Genomic DNA, 19,407 nt, shown 5'->3' on the forward strand with positions numbered 1-19,407 from the left:
TTAATAAGATAAAGAGAAGAAAAAGACAAAGCTGAATTCTGTTGTCTTATTTTTTTATCTTTTACGTCTTTGAGATTTAACAAAAACGTGAATATGTGCAGTGTGAATTGACTCCTCTCATAATCAGATTTTAAAAAGCTGTATATTCCATTTATCTTTTTCTCCATATGAAAACCCTGCTGTGATAGTTAAAGAGCTTCCTCCTGAATTAATTCTTGACCTTTGCTTCTGACGGCAGATAAGATCTGCCCCTCTACAAGAAAGAAAGTCTAATTTTACAGTCATTTTGTTCCAAATTTTAATGGGAAGGGTGTAATACAGGGCCATTCTAATGTGCAGAATAACACAGAGAATTAGAATGAGAGCAGAGAAGGGAGCAGAGAGGACAATAGGGTCTCATATAATTTGCTCTGACCTAATTGCGACATTATAATTTGAACTTTTCTGTCAGTTCTGTGCACCTTTTGCATTCCATAAAAGGTGAATATTTTTGCGCTGTTTTAAACGTGGTGCTCTTATATGCAAATTTTGATGCTCCAATATTACCGTTTGTCAGTTTTTTATCTATATTTGCTTTGCTGAGCGATGCAGCTTGCGGTCTAAAGGATCCTAGGGCGCTTGAGACTGTCCATCCTGCGACACTGAGTGTTTGTCAGCTGCGCAGCGATTAATGGTGGTTTTATCGCGATGGGGAAAGTGATTATAAACCACTGATCCACATGCGTACGCGCGACGTTCTCCAAGCTGGACTCTCTTAGCCTGCAGTGAATAATTAGCATTTCTCACATGTGCTTAGGCTTGATTAAAACTCAGTTTACAGTGAGCGGCGCTGTGAGGTTGCCATCTGTCACCTGCAGAGGCCACCGTGAGATGTGCTCTTGCCGGAGAGAAGAGGAAAAAGAGCTGCAGTGTCTGTTTGTGTTTTTGATGTGGGAGTAAGGAAATGGAGCAAAAGGCAGAAGTGAGCCGTAAAGCAATGTATGAAACAAATGATGCTTCTCACTTCCTGGGGTTCAGTCTATATGTGTGGTCCCCAAACTTTTTCTGATGAGGGGAACATAACTGTTTTCTTCTCTGGTGTGGGGCCGGGTCGGTTTGTAGAATAACAGGGAAAGTCTAACAATCACAGACGAAACAGACATGTTTACGGCTTTCCAGAAAGCCACACATTGCCAAATCTTACTAATTCATTTCTGTAATATTCATAGAAAAAAATAATACTAAAACCTTTTAAAAACTAGATATATAACATTACCTAGGATAACGCTAGAGTGTATGCTGTATGCTGAATGTGGCCGCAAAAGATGCTAGTGCTAATAGCTAAAGATGTAAAAAATGATAACTAAAAATGCTGAAGCCATGAGCTGAAAACGCTTCTAGTTGTGAGCTGAAATGGCTGTAACTGATAGCTGAAAACGTTAAAGCTAATAGCTGGCTAAAATATTAGCGAAATGCCAAATAACCCTTAAAAAAACTGAAAAACATTCTAAATTAGCCAAAAGTGCGAGCATGTTGTAAACATTTTAGCTACACTTCAAAATAGCCTAAAAACTAAGAAAAAGCAAAACATTTGTCAAAACAGCTAGCATGTAGCTGAAATATTAGCAAAACTCTAATTTAGCCTAAAACTGGTCAAATGTGTAATTTAGCCAAACCAGCTAGCATGAGGCTAAAATATTAGCTAAACTCCAAATTAGCCTAAAAACTGAAAAAAAAGCCTAAATTATCCAAAACAGCTACCATGTTGCTGAAAAACAAGCTAGGTGCCAAATTAGCCTAAAAACTGATAAAATGTGTATTTAGCCAAAACAATTAGCATTTAGCTGAAATATTAGCTAAACTCTAAGTTAGCCTTAAAAACTGAAAAAGCCTAAATTAACCAAAACAGCTTGCATGTAGCTGAAATATAAGCTAAATGCCAAATTAGTTTGAAATCTTGTAAAATGTCTAATTCAGCAAAACAGCTAGCATAAAGCTAAAATATTAGCTAAGCTCCAAATTAGCCTAAAAACTAAAATAAAATCCCACATTAGTCAAAACAGGTAGCACGTAGCTGAAATATTAGCTAAACTCTAATTTAGCCTAAAACTGGTCAAATGTGTAATGTAGCCAAACCAGCTAGCATAAGGCTAAAATATTAGCTAAACTCCAAATTAGCCTAAAAACTGAAAAAACTCAAAATTATCCAAAACAGCTACCATGTAATTAAAAAATAGGCTAGGTGTCAAATTAGCCTAAAAAACTGATAAAATGTGTAATTAGCCAGAACAGCTAGCATGTAGCTGAAATATTAGCTAAACTCTAAATCAGCCTAAAAAACTGAAAAAGCCTAAATTAACCAAAACAGCTAGGATAAGGCTAAAATATTAGCTAAATGCCAAATTAGCTTGAAAAACTTGTAAAATGTCTAATTCAGCAAAACAGCTAGCATGCAGCTGAAATATTAGCTAAGCTCCAAATTAGCCTAAAAACTGAAAAAACTCAAAATTATCCAAAACAGCTACCATGTAGTTAAAAAATAAGCTAGGTGCCAAATTAGCCTAAAAAACTGATAAAAATGTGTAACTTAGCCAAAAACAGCTAGCATAGAGATAAAATATCAGCTAAACTCCAAATTAGCCTAAAAAACTTTTTTAAAAAAAGCCTAAATTAACCAAAACAGCTAACATGTAGCTGAAATATAAGCTAAATGCCAAATTAGTTTGAAATCTTGTAAAATGTCTAATTCAGCAAAACAGCTAGCATAAAGATAAAATATTTGCTAAGCTCCAAATTAGCCTAAAAACTGAAAAAAATCCCACATTAGTCAAAACAGGTAGCACGTAGCTGAAATATTAGCTAAACTCTAATTTAGCCTAAAACTGGTCAAATGTGTAATGTAGCCAAACCAGCTAGCATAAGGCTAAAATATTAGCTAAACCCCAAATTAGCCAAAAACTGAAAAAATGTCTAATTCAGCAAAACAGCTAACATGAAGTTAAAATATTTGCTAAATAAGTTAGCCAAAGCAGCTAGCATAAGGCTAAAATATTAGCCAAACTCCAAATTAGCCAAAAACTGAAAAAAGCCTGAATTATAAAAAACAGCTAGCATGTAGCTGAAATATTAGCTAGATGCCAAATTAGCCCAAAAAAATGGCAAAATTGGTAATTTAGCCAAAACAGCTAGCATGTAGCTTAAATTCGTTCTTTGTGATATTGATTGGCGTTTCTGAGTGTGTGGGGGGCCGGTACAAATGTGTAGGCGGGTCTGATCCGGCCCCTGGGCCGTGGTTTGGGGACCCCTGCTCTCTCTCTATATTAGTTTGAACAGAAAAAGCTTTTTGCGATGTGTATAATTTAAAGATTTGTATGACCTTGTGGAGTTTTTTGGAGCAACCGTGTTTATGTGGATCTATGAAAATCAAGCAGATGTGATCTCTCCACGGCTCATAAAACCCTCGTCTGTTTTTATTTATTTATTTTCCGGGGGGTGTTGCTGCCTGTCTGAGCTGTCAACAGGCCAGAGGCAGAATGCACCTAAGACAGGTCATCAACCTCCGCTTTATGAAAGCCACTCGGATCTTCCTCTCCTGTTCCTTTCAGAGCCGCAATATGACGGTCATCAAACTTTAATGCTACATTTACATTCGACAAACACCAAAGTTTTTGAAATTAGCTATTTAAATAAATATTATTCCCAAAATGAAATCTTGCATATTTTATGACAGATCGGATCAAATTTGAACACAGTCGGAGAAGAAAGAAAACACAGAAAACACGGAGGAGACACGATTTCTAGAGAAGTTTGAACCATTTAGGGACTATTTGCCTCATAAAAAAGAAGAGTTCATAGAAGTACGACTGTTAAATAATGCACAGGAATCCGTTTTTCTGCTTCTTTTGTTCCACTAGTCAGCTTTTTTTCTTCTTCTTTCTTGTAGATCAGAAACAAGATTTAAAAAAATGAATAAATAAATAAGCATGTCACAGTGTTGTATTTGCATGACTAAAAACTTAAGCTAGAAAAAAACGACGGATTTTGCATTTTTTTAAGATAAATATCTGGCTATAATGTCGGATAATCACAAAAACACATTCAGTGCGGCGTGCAGTGAGGTCGGGGATCTCTGCATTCATCCAGTTAATGTGAAAGTTTCTGCTGTGCTGCTTCGAATAACCCCCCCTCTCTCTGGGATTCATCAAGATGGTGACATTTTTTGGTAGTGAAGGACAGAAGAGACTCTTTTACGGTGGATGCAGTTTATTTATTTAAACACGGATTTCTTTGAAGGAAGGTTGGCTTGTTTGTTAGTGCTGCTTCGTGAACAAATCTCATTTTGAAGCTAAATTAGCCCAAAAAAAAGCTTTCAATCACGGAGTGTTTTCTGTGACCAGCCTGCTGTTCAACTCGTGAGCTGGAAGGGTTTCAGCTGATTTTTTTTTTGCAATGTTCACAAATCCCCCTGACTCCAACACTTGTGTTTTTCTGTGCATTGCAACAAAAGAGCACAAGACCACTAGTGCGTTGCATCATGAAGGGACTCCGTGTTATGGAGAGGAGGCATGTTATGAGAGGCCAGTGAAAAGAATGTGTTTACAATGAATAGAAATGATCTGAACTGGTACAAAAACATGATGTCAATTATGGTCAAATGATAGTTCTTAAAGATTCACTTTGACCTTGAGATATTTTAGAATATTTCCTGCGATCCTTTAATTAAGATTATGCCAGTTTTAGCCTAAATGTTAATAAATAAATGGTTGTTTTCTGTGACATAGTTTCTGCAGAGCAGCAGTAGGTTAGTATAAGTTCACCTCAGAGTTGTGGGCGGGACCTTGGGCATGGGGCATGGGTGTCTAAGGGCCGGTGTCCTGCATTGAAGCTCTTTATCGGCCAAACACACCTGATCCAGGTAACCAGCAGCAGATCAGACGTGTGTTTCTGGAGGAGGCCGGCCCTGGAGGACTGACTTTGGACACCCCCATTCCCCTTCCCATCCAACACATTCTCATTCCCAAGTCGTCACATTTTGACCAATGGTTGAGGATCCCTCCATGTCAAAAATTGACGTTTTGGGTCTCCCCAACTTGTTGTTTTTTGACAGGCTGGCTGTACCAATTAAATCCGGTCTGGTACCGCAGCGTATACTGCACCAGTACCCTAACCCTAAGCTGGAACCGGATGTGGTACCAGAATAGTACTAGTTCCAGGGGTGGACTGGGCATTGTTTGGGTATTGGGTTAGGGTATTGGTCCCGAGGTTTGGTCCGCGTCCGGTACCGCATCCAACAAATTGTCCAGACCCCAGACGAGTTGGGTGTTCCAATTAAATCCGGTCTGGTACCGGTGTGTGGACTGCACCAATACCCTAACCCTAGCCTTAAGCTGGAACCGGATGTGGTACCAGAATAGTACTAGTTCCAGGCGCGGACTAGGCAAAGGTTTGGGTATTGGGTTAGGGTGTCGGTCGCGAAATTTGGTCCGCGTCCGGTACCGCATCCAACAAAACGTCCAGACCCCAGACGAGTTGGGTGTTCCAATTGAATCCGGTCCGGTACCAGGGCGTGGACTGCACCAATACCCTAACCCTAGCCTTAAGCTGGAACCGGATGTGGTACCAGAATGGTACTAGTTCCAGGCGTAGACTAGGCAAGGGTTTGGGTATTGAGTTAGGGTATTGGTACCAGCCACATCCCGAGGTTTGGTCCGCATCCGGTACCACGGCCAACAAAACGTTCAGACCCCAAACGAGTTGGCTGTACCAATTAAATCTGGTCTGGTACCAGGGAGTGGACTGCACCAGTACCCTAATCCTAACCGTAAGCTGGAACCGGATGTGGTACCAGGCATGGTACTAGTTCCAGGCGCCGACTGGGCTAGAGTTTGGGTATTGGGTTAGGGTATTGGTACCAGCCGTGTCCCGGGCTTCAGTCCACTTCTGGTATTGTGTCCAACAAAACGTCCAGACCCCAGACAAGTTGGGTGTTCCAATTAAATCCGGTCCGGTACCGGGGTATGGACTGCACCAGTACCCTAACCCTAACCTTAAGCTGGAACCGCATGTGTTACCAGCCATGGTACTCACAAAAATCGAGATTAAACAGTTTTATGCTTTACAGCAAAGTTTAAAGATGTATTTAAAATGCATAAAAAAGGTCAAATTAAAATAAAAAAATGACCTAAAAGAATAGGGAAAGCAACCCTAAACTATTTAAAATCCTCCACCAATTATGTATCAATTCTGAATCAATTCTTGCTTGTTTTTCAGCTTTAAACATTTTTGAAACCTTAGATTTTTAATAAAAACTACACTAATGTTGTATATAATCAATGAGATTAAGAAACTCACCTGTGTGATCATAGATGACTGAAGTCTAACAAAAACAGTTATTTACTATCATGACATTTCAGGTTTGTAGAATTTATGTATGAACCGAATCCTCAATTATTAATGCCATTTATTTCTAATTATTCAATTCAATGAAAACATCATTTGAAGTTTTACAGACCCTGAAATTATTATTTCTAGTAGCCCTAAAGGGAGCTATATGCTGCAAACCGTTGAGTGATTATTTTTTTTTCCAGCAGGAAACTGCCAAAAGGTACTTATAGTCAGTGTGAATGTGTTCTGACACCCGGAGCTCTGCTTCCCTTTTAATGGTGAGAAACATGTAGGTGTGTTTTCATTGCAGCTGCAAAAAGACAAACAACACGGTGCAATATCCCAGCAAAAGAATGCCTTTTCACACAACACATCGTTAGAATAAAAATCACCCCATAACCTTATCTTCCTCCTCGTTCAAATGCATTGGTGATCTTCACAAACAATCTGCTTTTTTTTCCTTCTTTTTACTTCCAAGAGCTTGTCTAATCTCAGAAGCACGCCTTTATTTTTCGTGAAATGTGTTTGTCTGCAAGTAGCCAAGTGTGAGCACTCTCTGCTCATGCATCTTATTTTCACAGTGGCTGGCATTTCCTTTCAGTTGCATTTGCAATTCGAGAGCGGCAGAGAGAGCTCGGAAAGTGCCAGCAGACAGAAGTCATGGAGGAATTCAGCGATTCAAGGGCTGTGGAAGTGTACTCACAGTTTGGCACAATTAATACCAAAAAGGGGTCCCTGCTTGACAAATTAGCACACAAAATGTCAGCCGGTAGTTTAGCACATCCACAATGAGCCTTTGCAAATTAGCACATATTTTGAGGAGGGAGCTGGCACATTATTATAAATTGAGAGGCTGGTAAATTAGCACATCTGTTGCCAGTGCTTAGATTTAATACATGTTATATGATCACTGGCTTCCCACTTGGAGCCGAGTCATGAATGACATCCAGGCACACATTACTAGAGCTGCCACAAACAATGATTTTAATAGTCGACTGATCACCGATTATTTTTTCCGATTAGTCGACTAATAGGGTCATGCAAAAGGTGGATGTAAACACACATATTAACCATCATTAGCTTTAAACTAACTAAAAACTAGATATATTAATCTATATTAAAATATCCATTTGGCAGCTGAAGATGCTGAAATTGGTTGCTGAAAACGCTGAAGCTGATAGCCAGCTAAAATATTAGTTAAATGCCAAATTAGCCAAAACAGCTAGCATGTAACTCAAATATTAGCTAAATTCCAAAATAGCCTAAAAAGTAAAAAAAAAAGGCTAAATTAGCTAAAACAGCTAGCATGTAACTGAAATATGAGCTAAATTCCAAAACAACCTAATGGACTAAGAAAAAAAAAAAAAAGCTTAAGCTAGCCAAAACAGCTAGGATATTAGCTAAACTCCAAAATAGCCTAAAAAGTAAGTAAAAAAAAGCCTAAATTAGCCAAAACAGCTAGCATGTAACTGAAATATTAGCTAAACTCCAAAATAGCCTAAAAAGTAAAAAAAGGCTAAATTAGCTAAAACAGCTAGCATGTAACTGAAATATTAGCTAAATTCCAAAATAGCCTAAAAAATTAAAAAAAAAAGGCTAAATTAGCCAAAACAGCTAGCATTTCACTGAAATATTAGCTAAATTCCAAAACAGCCTAAAGGACTAAAAAAAAAAAAGCATAAGCTAGCCAAAACAGCTAGCATGTAACTGAAATATTAGCCAAATTCAAAAATAGCCTAAAAAGTAGAAAAAAATTCTGAACTAGCCAAAACAGCTAGCATGTGACTGAAATATTAGCTAAACACCAAATTAGCCTAAAAAACAGAAAGAATCCTAAATAAGCTAAAATAGCTGAAATATTAGCTAAATTTTAAAATACCATAAAAAAACGTTAATAAATGCCAATACTGTCCAAATTGCTAGCAGAATACCATTATAACTTTCAACTTTATTACACTCTGACTCCATATAATATAAAGTAACGACTAATCAACGAATAAATTAGTCGTCGATTACTCGACTAATCGTGGCAGCCCTACATCACTAATTAAGAAGCGTGAGTTTCAAGTCAATATCGATCTTAGGAGGATGGGCAAGTTAATTATTATGCTGATGGAGGTTGAATTCATTAAGACTTAAAGTTAAATGTTTGAATTTTTCATAAACAAGTGGATTTTTGTCGTAGTGACAGTTGGTCTGTTGCATTGTGTGTTTGGTCTGGAGTCAGGAGTGTGCGAGTCAGCCTGAGGCGCGGTGACCAGCAGTGGCAGGTGAGAGTCGACTCCAGCGTCAGGAATCTTTACAGTGACAGGATTCATTCTGCTCTGGAGAAAACAATGTGGAAATAAGCTCAAGTTTAATAATGCTTCCCACCGTGTGTCAACTACTGCCTCCACTGATTGTGGATTTTCATCCTCGAGAGACTCGTTGAATTGATTTCTTTTTGATTGTGCTGATTTAAAAAAAAGGAAAAAAACTCCCACACAGACTTTAAAAAACTAAACTGAGAAGTATCAGCTAGTTTTAGTGCTTTTTTTGGTGTAAAACACATTTTATGATGTTCAAATTTCAGTTCTTTTGAGTGAAATGATTATCAAATTTAGGCTGTTTTTTTATTATTTCAATTTCTTATTAGTAAAATGTTTAACTTTTTTTTCCGTTTACTATAATAATGATATATATGTAAAAAAATAATAAATAAACCAAGAGGAAAAACACATTTTATTATTTTCAGATTTCCATCTTTTTCTTTTTTCTTTAGCAAAATAATTCACAAATTTAGGCAATTTTTTTCTCCAACAATTTTTAATTGGTTAGTAGTTCACAAAAGCCTAAAAAAATACTTTTTTTTTTACATAAATCTCTCCTAATTTAACTTTGACTTCTGTTGCTAGCAGCTACATAATTGTCTATCTTAAAGAATTGCTCAAATATTAATTATTGTCAAAAATCTAAAACAATCAAAATAAAAGACTAATAATAAAATAGTAATATAAAACAAAAAATAAATTGAGACCTATCAACTTTTTTGTTGTAACTTTTTGGTCTAAAACACTTATTTATGATGTTCAAATTTCAGGGTTTTTTTTTTGTTTGTTTTTTTGAGCAAAATTATTCTCAAATTTGTTTTTTTTTTTTTATTCTTTAGTTGTCTCTGAGTAAAGGCTGAAGAAAGTGATTTGGTTCCACACGCTGTTCAGCTGTAACATCTATTGCATTTAGTTTTTTGTAGTCACTGGATTTTGGCTGTTGTACGCTTTTATTTGTTTACTTCCTGTTGTTTTAGGAGCACTTCCTGTTCCAGGAACTCCAATGGACCCCACCTATTTTGGTTTCCTTTGACAGGCCTGTGTTAAATTAAAAATGTTTTCTTTTTATTTAATGATTTTGTTTAGAAATTGATGTTAAATTAGAGACATATTTTTGTTTAATTAAGTTACATTTATTTCAATTAAAATGCATGTGAATGTCTGTTTCTTATCTGTTTGGTGAAGGGGCGGGGCTTACCACCTATAAAGGAGAACCTCTTTTCTCTTTTTTGATGTTATTTTTTTTTTTGACAAAATATTTCAACACTAAAGCATAAATATTTCAAAATTACACTTATTAGTGAATATAAATGACTTCAAAGACAGCAGTAAACATGAACGAGATTTCAAATTAGAATAAAAGAAAGAAATAACAGTAAACAACGTCACACAAGAGCAAAATATATCTAATATATATAAAGATATTTTTCTTAAAAGAAAAAATAAATGTGCAGTTTAAGGTCTATTATCTATTTTATAAATGGCTTTGTTTGTGCAGCACTGTAGGTCACTTCTCTGCTATATTTTTCTTAGCTCATGTATTCTTAAAGAGAACCTTGACTATTGACATCATAAATAAAATAATAATAAAATAAAAAAAAATTAACATGAATCTCTCCTTATTAACCTTTGTTGCTAGAAGCTACTTAATTGACTACAACTGAATCCTTTTCCGATTCTTCTCACAAATAGATTTTCAAAATAGTGATGTTAAAAGTAAGTAAAAGCATCTAAAACAGCATTCATAAACTCTCACTGACAGGTCATCCAGTACTAATGCGTTTTGTCCAGATTGCACTAATGCGACTTGTTTAATGGCTTAGTCAGAGCTGCCCTTGGGACTAGATACGGGCAGTCTGCAGGCGAAAAAAAGGGCAAACCTGTGTGGGACCTGCACAAAATGGCAAGGTCGTAGATCATTCTGTCGAGAAAAAAAGGTTCAGTCACTTCATTTATTTTTTAATTTTAAGAAATGCTGCAAGTGACAGGTCGTATAGCGAACACTTGTACGAGGATGAAGTAGGGTGGAGGCGTGTCGTATGGATTTTTCATTTTTTTGTCCTACGGATTTGCGTAAGGTGCTGTTTACATGATAATGAAAGCTTAAAATGGATTTAAGCTTAATAGATCAATACTCGATTTATAAAACTATAGATCGATGTATTACATAAAGCTAAAGTCTGTTAGCTTGATGCTAAAGTTTAAAGGAAAAATGCTAACGCTCGACCTAAACATACATTGATTAAACAAACATCTTTATATGAATTTAGAAAAACTCTATTAAGGAAACATTTTTTAAGTAACTATTTGTGGTCTAAAACACAATTTTGGCTCATTCTTTCTTTTTCTTCTTGAATTAAGTGTACTTCTGTAGCACAATCGCCACCTAGTGGCCAAACTGAAACGTCCTCCAGGAGAAGCAGAACAATGTTTACAATGTTAATGATCTGAACATTTTTGTTGGAATTTGTCCTTTTGAGAATCCATGTAACACTGTGTGCCAAAGTCCAGGCCCGGGGGCCGGATCCGGCCCTCCAGATCATTTTATTTTATTGTTATTAATAGCCCGATGTTATCCAACGCTTATTTTTAACTTGTATAATTTTCACAAAATATATTTTTATGGAGAGTAAAATATTAAAAGTTATTTAAGGTATAAGTTGATTTATTCAGGAATAACATTCTTGCCTTTTTATTATATATAATTATGTTAAAAAGTTACGGTTTTAAAGTTTTAAAAATTGGCATTCTGCTGTTTTTTTTGGACTATTTTGGCATTTACTAAGATTTTTTTAGGCTATTTTGGAATTTAGCTAATATTTCAGCTACATGCTAGCTGTTTTGGCTAATGTAGTCTTTTTCTTTAGTTTTTTAGGCTGTTTTAGAGTTTAGCTAATATTTGCATGCTAGCTGGTTTGGCTAATTTGGGGTTTCTTTTAGTTTTTATGTTATTTTGAAGTTTAGCTATATTTTTCAGCTACATGCTAGCTGTTTTGACTAATGTAGTCTTTTTCTTTAGTTTTTTAGGCTGTTTTAGAGTTTAGCTAATATTTGCATGCTAGCTGTTTTGGCTAATTTGGGGTTTCTTTTAGTTTTTATGTTATTTTGAAGTTTAGCTATATTTTTCAGCTACATGCTACTTGTTTTGGCAAATGAAGGCTTTTTTTCAGCTATTTTGAAGTTTAGCTAATATTTCTACTACATGCTAGCTATTTTGGCTAATTTAAGCTTTTTGGTTTTTTAAGCTATTTGAAAGTGTAGCTAATGTTTCAGCTGCATGCTAGCTGTTTTGGCTAACCTACGTTTTTTTTTATTTGTTTGTTTTTAGTTCTTTAGGCTAATTTGACATTTAGCTAATATTTTAGCAGGCTATCAACTTCAGTACTTTTAGCTTTTAGCTTCAGTGATTTCAGCTATCAGCTTCAGTATTTTTAGCTAGCAATTTCAGCATCTTCAGCTGTTCGCACTAGCATCTTCAGCGGCCATTCACATTAGCATTATTGCAGGTAATGCTATATATATATAGTTCATAATTATGTTAAAAAGTTACGGTTTTAAAGTTTAAAAAATGTAGTTTTAGATTGTTCAATAAATGTTTATCCTGTTTAGCCTGTAACCTAATGTACGTTTTGGATTTTGGCCCCTTTGTGTGATTGAGTTTGACATCTCTGCTGTATGTTATTAACAATCTTAATGTGAATTGTATCAGATTGTTATAAATATATTTAAAATGATTAATATAGTTCTAAACATTTACATATAAAAGTGTAAACTCAAATCTGAATTGAGTTGAAGAATCAAATCGATTCTGGAAACGATTATCGATACCAGCCCCAACTCGGCGTCACCAAACGTCATCATGAACGCTTCACTTCGCCTCATTTTCAACCGTGACCACCAAAGCCTCCGGGGAACTCCAAGACACACCTGCGCTCCACTTAAGATGCGCCTTGAACCAGCTGCTCCTCTCTATGACCCTCCACCCAAACCCCCCCTACACCTGGGTCAGCCCCCGTACGGGATCACGTGACGACACCTCCAGTTATTTAATTGCTCTTCCAACTGTCCCGGATGTTTTTCATTCTCTAAATAGAAGTCGGGGATCTTCAGGTGATGAGAGAATTGGCTCCTGTGCGCCATAAGAAGGTCACTCCACTACTCCACCAAGGGGAGCCTCAGATTAATGACCAGGGGCGTAAACCCTCCGCAGGCCTTCATGCATCATGTCCCGTTCACCGCCAAACATGCCGGGGAGCCCTCCCACCGGGAATTTCAGCGATATTTATGGAGCATTTCCATCACTTCGCTGGGAGTGCTGATGCTCGCTAGCTGAGAGATGAAGGGAGACAGAAGCAGGCCGCGCCATTGGGCTGGTGGAAGTCCCAAACTTTAAGAACCAGGAGCGTACCTGGCTTAGAGAGAGCTCGCCGGTTGCCATGGCAGCCTGCTGCCATCCTGCAGCTGCACTACCGGCCATTAGTCACACAGACAAGTCGTTTAGGATGTCACAACACTCCTCCTCCACCAATCAGCAGCCGATATTCCACAACAGCTCACGCACATAGTATAATCGAGTCGCCATGGCAACATATCTGGCTTCATCTCCTATTATATACAGAATCCTTGAGTGGAGAACAGCCTGTATTTGCATTTATATGCTTTTATGAAGTCATTTTCTTTCAGGAGGACTTTCAGTTCTCAAAGTGCTCAAAAAAATATAGCCTTGGCTTTTATCATTTTCACAACACAGAGGAATATTTTACGGAAAATAAAATTCAAGGCTGGACTGTAGCTAAAGAAATAACTTCTGTTTGCTCAAAACGAATTAACCTGATGTCTGACTAACATAAAGCCAGGCAATTACAATGTCTTTTCAATAAAAATACAGACTACATTAACCGTGAAGAAACTTTAAAAGGGAGTTTGATAAACATTTACCTCTATTTTGACACGCTCACACATGCAAATGCATTCGGGGTCCCTCAGATCAGCTGGCCTGTTTTTTCTCATCAGGGTGATTATCCAGCTCATAACTCACTCCGAGCTTTCATTTACGGCGTAAATCACGCGGATGCCGACGATGGCGATTCCATAACTCACACTGGGAAGGAACGCACAAAGACGCACACATACACTCGGTGATTATCTGGGCTCTCACTCACTCACCTGCAATCAGACCGGCCACAAAAGCAAGCGCGGGGATGATGGGTAGACAGATGATTGAGTGAATATTATTAGACTTTAATCAGGATGAATATACAAGGAACCCTACAGGGGAGGCAGTCTTCTCAGAGCTGCATAATGTCCTCTCCGGATGAAATGTCAGATTCATCAGTTCGCACTAAATCTCCAATCTCCTAAAAAATGTAAAGACAAAAGATTTTATTTATTGATTTTGACCAATGTGACCAAAATTTTTTATTTATTTTCTTCAAAACAAAATGAAATTTAAAGTAAAAAAACAATTTTTGATCTTTTAAGTGTATTATATTGTTCATTCCGTTCACGCATTTCCTCCCATACCCACAAAAACACCAGGTTCTCACATGATGATGTCACAACGTGAGACCGCCCCTTTCAGGAAGAGTCTGCTCTGCCAGCTCCGCCCCCCAGTCTTACACCAAAACCCAATTTCTCCTCGGACGTAGCGGTGATCACCAAAAAAAGTGGGAAAATGTCAAGTTTTACTTGATATTTTTCACAATCAAAGTTTCAAACGGCTGACAAGAAAACTATGATGAACGAGCATTCTAGTAGTACTTGAACGCATCACTCACAGACGAATTTGTGAGACGTGAAAAGAGTCTCACGATAGATTCGTGCGTAACTGATGAGTTGTGTGTGTGGAAGAGGTGATTTGTGTGTATTTTTTTAGATATTTTTGTGTTTTTAGTAGTTTCAAGCTGTTGTAATTTGAATTTGTGAATGTGTAAATTGTATTTTTTTACTTTTGCACAAAGCATGTATGAGTTACAAATCAAGAATTACCCACGCATAAATCAGATTGAGTCTATTTTCTCTCCATACACAATACCATATATCTACCAATTCCAGCTCAAACAGGTGTTATTACTTTAGAGGCGGGTCTCCTTTAAGACACACCCCTCCCCAAACCATGTAGACATATGGTATCCATTTTTGAAGAGGTTTTTTGTTTGACGTTTGTCTGCCAACGGCTCTAGGATGACGTCATGAAATTAGCCACACGTAGCGGTGGGCGGAGCTTCAGAAATCGAATCGTTTTACTTCTTGGTTACTCCTAAAAAATTACTAATGAAGCTAAATAATTTGTTCGCCATTTTCTAGTGCTGTTGGAAATCCAAAATCGAGTCCACTAGAAATTTCCCTGAAGTCTTTGCGAAAAACTAGCTAACTAAATTAGCAAATATAGACCACAATGCATTGCAGTCGAAAAATTTTGAACAGAAAAAAATTTTTTTAATGTAATTTTTGAATAAACCATCCACATTTTCACCATCAGAACACAGTGGAAGTCATGAAATGTCCGTATTAAATGTGTTTGAGATGACCAAGGCGGACGCGGCGCTGGATTGATTGCGTGCAGCGCGGTGTATGCTGGTTAGTTTCTTGCACTGACGTCATGAAGTATTGCGGGAAAAGGGCGGGTTCAATGCCCCTACCTAAGCCAGAAAATAGGTACTGTGCTGGCTGCAAGCTGCCTTTATGACTACAGAACAATGGATTGTGGGAAACGGTGTCCTGAAAGTTTTTGTAGTTCGACGTGACGCTGATCAGGAATAACTGGCACTAAAGGATATTTCTGGAAGGTAGTAAAATCACTGATGAAGAAATAAACAACATTTCAAATAATCTGTGTGTTATTGTTGCCTTTAAAATTGATTTTAATTTATATTTTATTTGTTTATTTGGGACAGCGCACATGAAATTCATCCAGCGGCTATTTTTTATTTTTTTTTCCTCTGACTTTAATCAAATGTTAAGGACAACCCGACTTCCTTGTTCTCGTACAGACTAGGCGTTCGCCTTCATATCTTCCCCGCCCCGCCTTTAACTGAGTCAATAAAATAAAAAATTATTTATTAAAAAATATCTGAGCAAAGTGGGCAAACAATAATAAAAATCACATAATTATAGATACACGAGGGAAGTTTTTAGTCAGTCTATTATTGTTTTTCTTTTTGGTTTCTTAAGGAGCTTCAATGATTCCAAATGTAACTTTAATTTCTTTGTAAATATTCATTTATTTATGTTAAATTTAGCAAGACAAATGATTATATTCAAGAAAATGTATTTTAATTTATATTAAAACATAAGAAAAGTAACATAATGTCTGAATTTCCTTTAAAATCCAGGGCACTATATTGTTTTTTCATAAATAATTTGTTTTTTAGTGTTCCAACGATAATATATGATCATATATATGGATATAGTTTACTCTTAAAGGCTTAAATAAATCATTTTATGGCTCCTTTAAAACTATTTTTTCGTTTTTTCTTTCAGTTTGTTCATCCTTCCTGTCATTTTTCAAGCGTTTTGTTCTTTTTAAAGACAAATTGTCTATTTTTGGGACAATTAAACGCCACAAATAGCACCGCAGTCGCATCACAGAAAGAGGCCAACACATGAAAACTCATTATTATATCACAGCGGGTTCTACAATGAAGGACAAAGCCGGCACTTTAGTGTTTTCAGACGCCTGCCCTCCTTCACTCAGGACACCGGTGGGTTTTTATATAAATAAAACTACCATAAAAAAGAATTAAAAGACTACAATATATCACTCCACTGCGGTGACAGTGATAAATCTCTCCTCCCTGGGTTAATGACATCTCTTTTGCCCTCCTGCACTCATTTACTATCACTTCCCTCTATGACTGCATACTATTTATAGCTGCTGTCTATTGCTATACTCCTATCTTGCTCCGCACTTTACCCTCTTTTGAAGCTGTCACTCTCTTTGTCTCCCACCTTTTCACACTTCCTGTTTTCTAATTGAATCAATAAACAGACTTAAATATTTTCCAGCTGGATTTAATTACACCCAAAGCTCTTTGCCCTCCGGAAGGGAAAGGATCGAGTTCGCTCTCCTTTAAAGTTTGATTTGTTTCCCGCTTTTACATTTAAATATTTGGATAATTGAGATATTGTTTTACCACAACATTTCATGCATTCCTGTACATTAGAGAACCAATTTTAAACATCTTAATGGTTGCTTTAATGAATAGGTGTAAGTAAGGTTTGGCATAATCATTAGCGTTTATTATAGATGGCGTCAATCGGCGCATTGATGGAACATCTGGATCTCAAATTGCTTTTTGTTCGCTCCAGAATAGCTGACATTTCGGCACTTTACTTTCCAGCTGTAATTATTGTGTCCCACAATAAATGGAGATGTTTAAAGCTGCTTTGATGCTGTTTTTTGATAAGATTTTTCAACATTATTGTAAATTTATTAACAGTCAATTAAGATGCCGAGTCGATTGCCGCTTAATTAATATAAAACGCTGGAAGGATTTTTAAATCTACGATACGACTGACCCCGCCGCCTCCCCGTCTTTGTCTGTGTTTCCGCTCCCTCCAGGCGCCATTTGTCAACTGTCCCGTGGCGCTTATTCTTTGCTCTATCATTATGCTACCTTTCCTTCTCCCTTGTCAGGCCGTATTTTCCAGCCTCTTATTTGACAATCATTGCAATCAATGGAACAAAACGGAAGAGCGAACCTTTCTGTCAAAGCTGAGTGAGGAAGTTAAAGAAGGGCAACCTCCCCTGAACTCACCACCTAATGCAACTAATTGCCTATAATTACACAGATTACTGCCACAGAATGCAAATAAGCCGAGATCCAAATGTTCTGTGCGCGGTATAAATCCTGACAGAGTCTGATCGAGCTGTGTTCCGCTGACACAATAGCCTCAATAATATGAATTTAAGAGATTGGAATGATAGCACTGTAATTGCCTGCATCATATCGACTGTTCCGTTGAATTTGGCTTGAGTTAAGGAATCTGTTGCAATTACAGCGATCTAAAAGGGGCATTCAGAGGTCTCATTATCTTATTATTCTTTTTTTTTTCCTCTCTCTCAGGGGGAATCTTTGAATCGATCGAGAGCGGCCCCTCTGGAGCGGAGGAACTAGCCTTCAAATTTGCCTTGAACACAATCAACAGAAACCGCACATTGCTCCCCAACACCACACTGACCTATGACATCCAGAGAATAAACATCTTTGACAGCTTCGAGGCCTCCCGGAAAGGTGAGTGCGGAAGCACGGGAAGGGCGTTCGGCTGCACTTTACTTTAATATGCTGTTCATCACACTTCTGTGAAATGGTCCTTCACAGCAGGTCATTCAGACATCATTAGAGCGCCTGCTAACTTATTTTATGACTCAAATCTATGCACTCCTTTGCATACTGCCTCAAAAAAAAAATTCTACTTTATCTGTGCATGCATTTTGAAAATAAAGTGTTATGATATATCACCACTGACAGGATTATTGGAACTTATGTGGCACAAAATGACCGTTACTCGCTTCTGTCGGGACCTTAAAATAGTATAAAATATTTAAAATATATATATTCTGTGAGATGTATCAACTGGGTATAAAAACCACTGCTTGTTTAGGTTTTCCTTAAAAAAGACGATAAAAATAAAGATTAAAATGCAGTTTTAGTTTTTAATTATTTTATTCATGTCCTCAAATGTAAAAAAGAATGCTACAAGAAATTGTTAAAATCACAGTTTTCATAGAAGTTGGTCCTTAAAGCTGAAAAATGTTACAGGAAACACATAAATAACAGACATCTTTGAATATACCACAACACTGTTTGTGAATCAGTATTACTGACGTGAAGACAGCGGCTTTGCATGAGAGCCGGGTTGAAAAAAATCGATTTACAGTACAGAGGACGGTTATTTGGTTAGGATTAGGATGGACAGATGAGTGGGTTGATGGATGGATGGATGGATGGATGGATGGAATCACGATTGGATGAATAACGGGCGGACGGAATGAGAGATGGATGGATGGTTGAGTAGGTGGGGGGCAGATGGATGAGTGGATGGATGATAGACGGATGGATGGAGGAATGAATGTATGTATGATGGATGGATGGATAGATTGATGGATGGACGGACGGACGGACGGATGGATGGACGAACGGACGGACGGACGGATGGATGGACGAACGGACGGATGGATGGACGGACGGATGGATGGAGGATGGATGGGCCAACGGACGATCTACAAACGGATGAATGGGAGGATTGATGAATGGATGGAGGGATGGATGGACCAACGGACATCAGACAAACAGAAGGATGGAATGATTGATGAATTGATGGATGGATGATGGATGGATGGAAGGATGGTTGATGGTTGGATGGATGGATAGATGGACGGACCGGTGGATGGCTGGATGGAATCATGATTGGATGGATGGACTGATGGACGATCTACAAACGGATGAATGGGAGGATTGATGAATTGATGGGTGGATGATGGATGGAGGAATGGATGGATGGATGGATGGATGGATGGATGGATGGATGGATGGATGGATGGATGGATGGACGGCTGGACAGATGATGGATGGAGGATGACGGATGGATGGATGGAGGGATGATGGATAGATGGACGGCTGGACAGATGATGGATGGATGGATGGATGGATGAATGGATGGATGATGGATGGATGGAGGGAGGGATGATGGATGGATGGATGATGGATAGATGGATGATGGATGGATGGAT

The 19,407-nt window shown here is 37.6% G+C and overlaps 1 protein-coding gene and 1 long non-coding RNA gene across 3 annotated transcripts in view; one reads left to right on the forward strand and one right to left on the reverse strand.

The window, feature by feature from the left end:
• The window catches only part of LOC112157865 (glutamate receptor ionotropic, kainate 2), a 114,091-nt gene that overhangs the window by 16,695 nt on the left and 77,989 nt on the right, over positions 1 to 19,407 (forward strand). For both annotated transcript variants that reach the window (XM_024290922.2, XM_024290924.2), the window contains exon 2: positions 17,741 to 17,908. In XM_024290922.2, the coding sequence (XP_024146690.1) occupies positions 17,741 to 17,908 (168 nt within the window). The remainder of the gene's footprint in view (positions 1 to 17,740; positions 17,909 to 19,407) is intronic.
• Positions 1 to 19,407, reverse strand: part of LOC118598152 — a 60,719-nt gene that overhangs the window by 12,701 nt on the left and 28,611 nt on the right. The gene's annotated exons all lie outside the window — the stretch shown is intronic.

The sequence above is a fragment of the Oryzias melastigma genome, linkage group LG24 (genome assembly GCF_002922805.2).
Source record: "Oryzias melastigma strain HK-1 linkage group LG24, ASM292280v2, whole genome shotgun sequence".
NCBI lineage: Eukaryota > Metazoa > Chordata > Actinopteri > Beloniformes > Adrianichthyidae > Oryzias > Oryzias melastigma.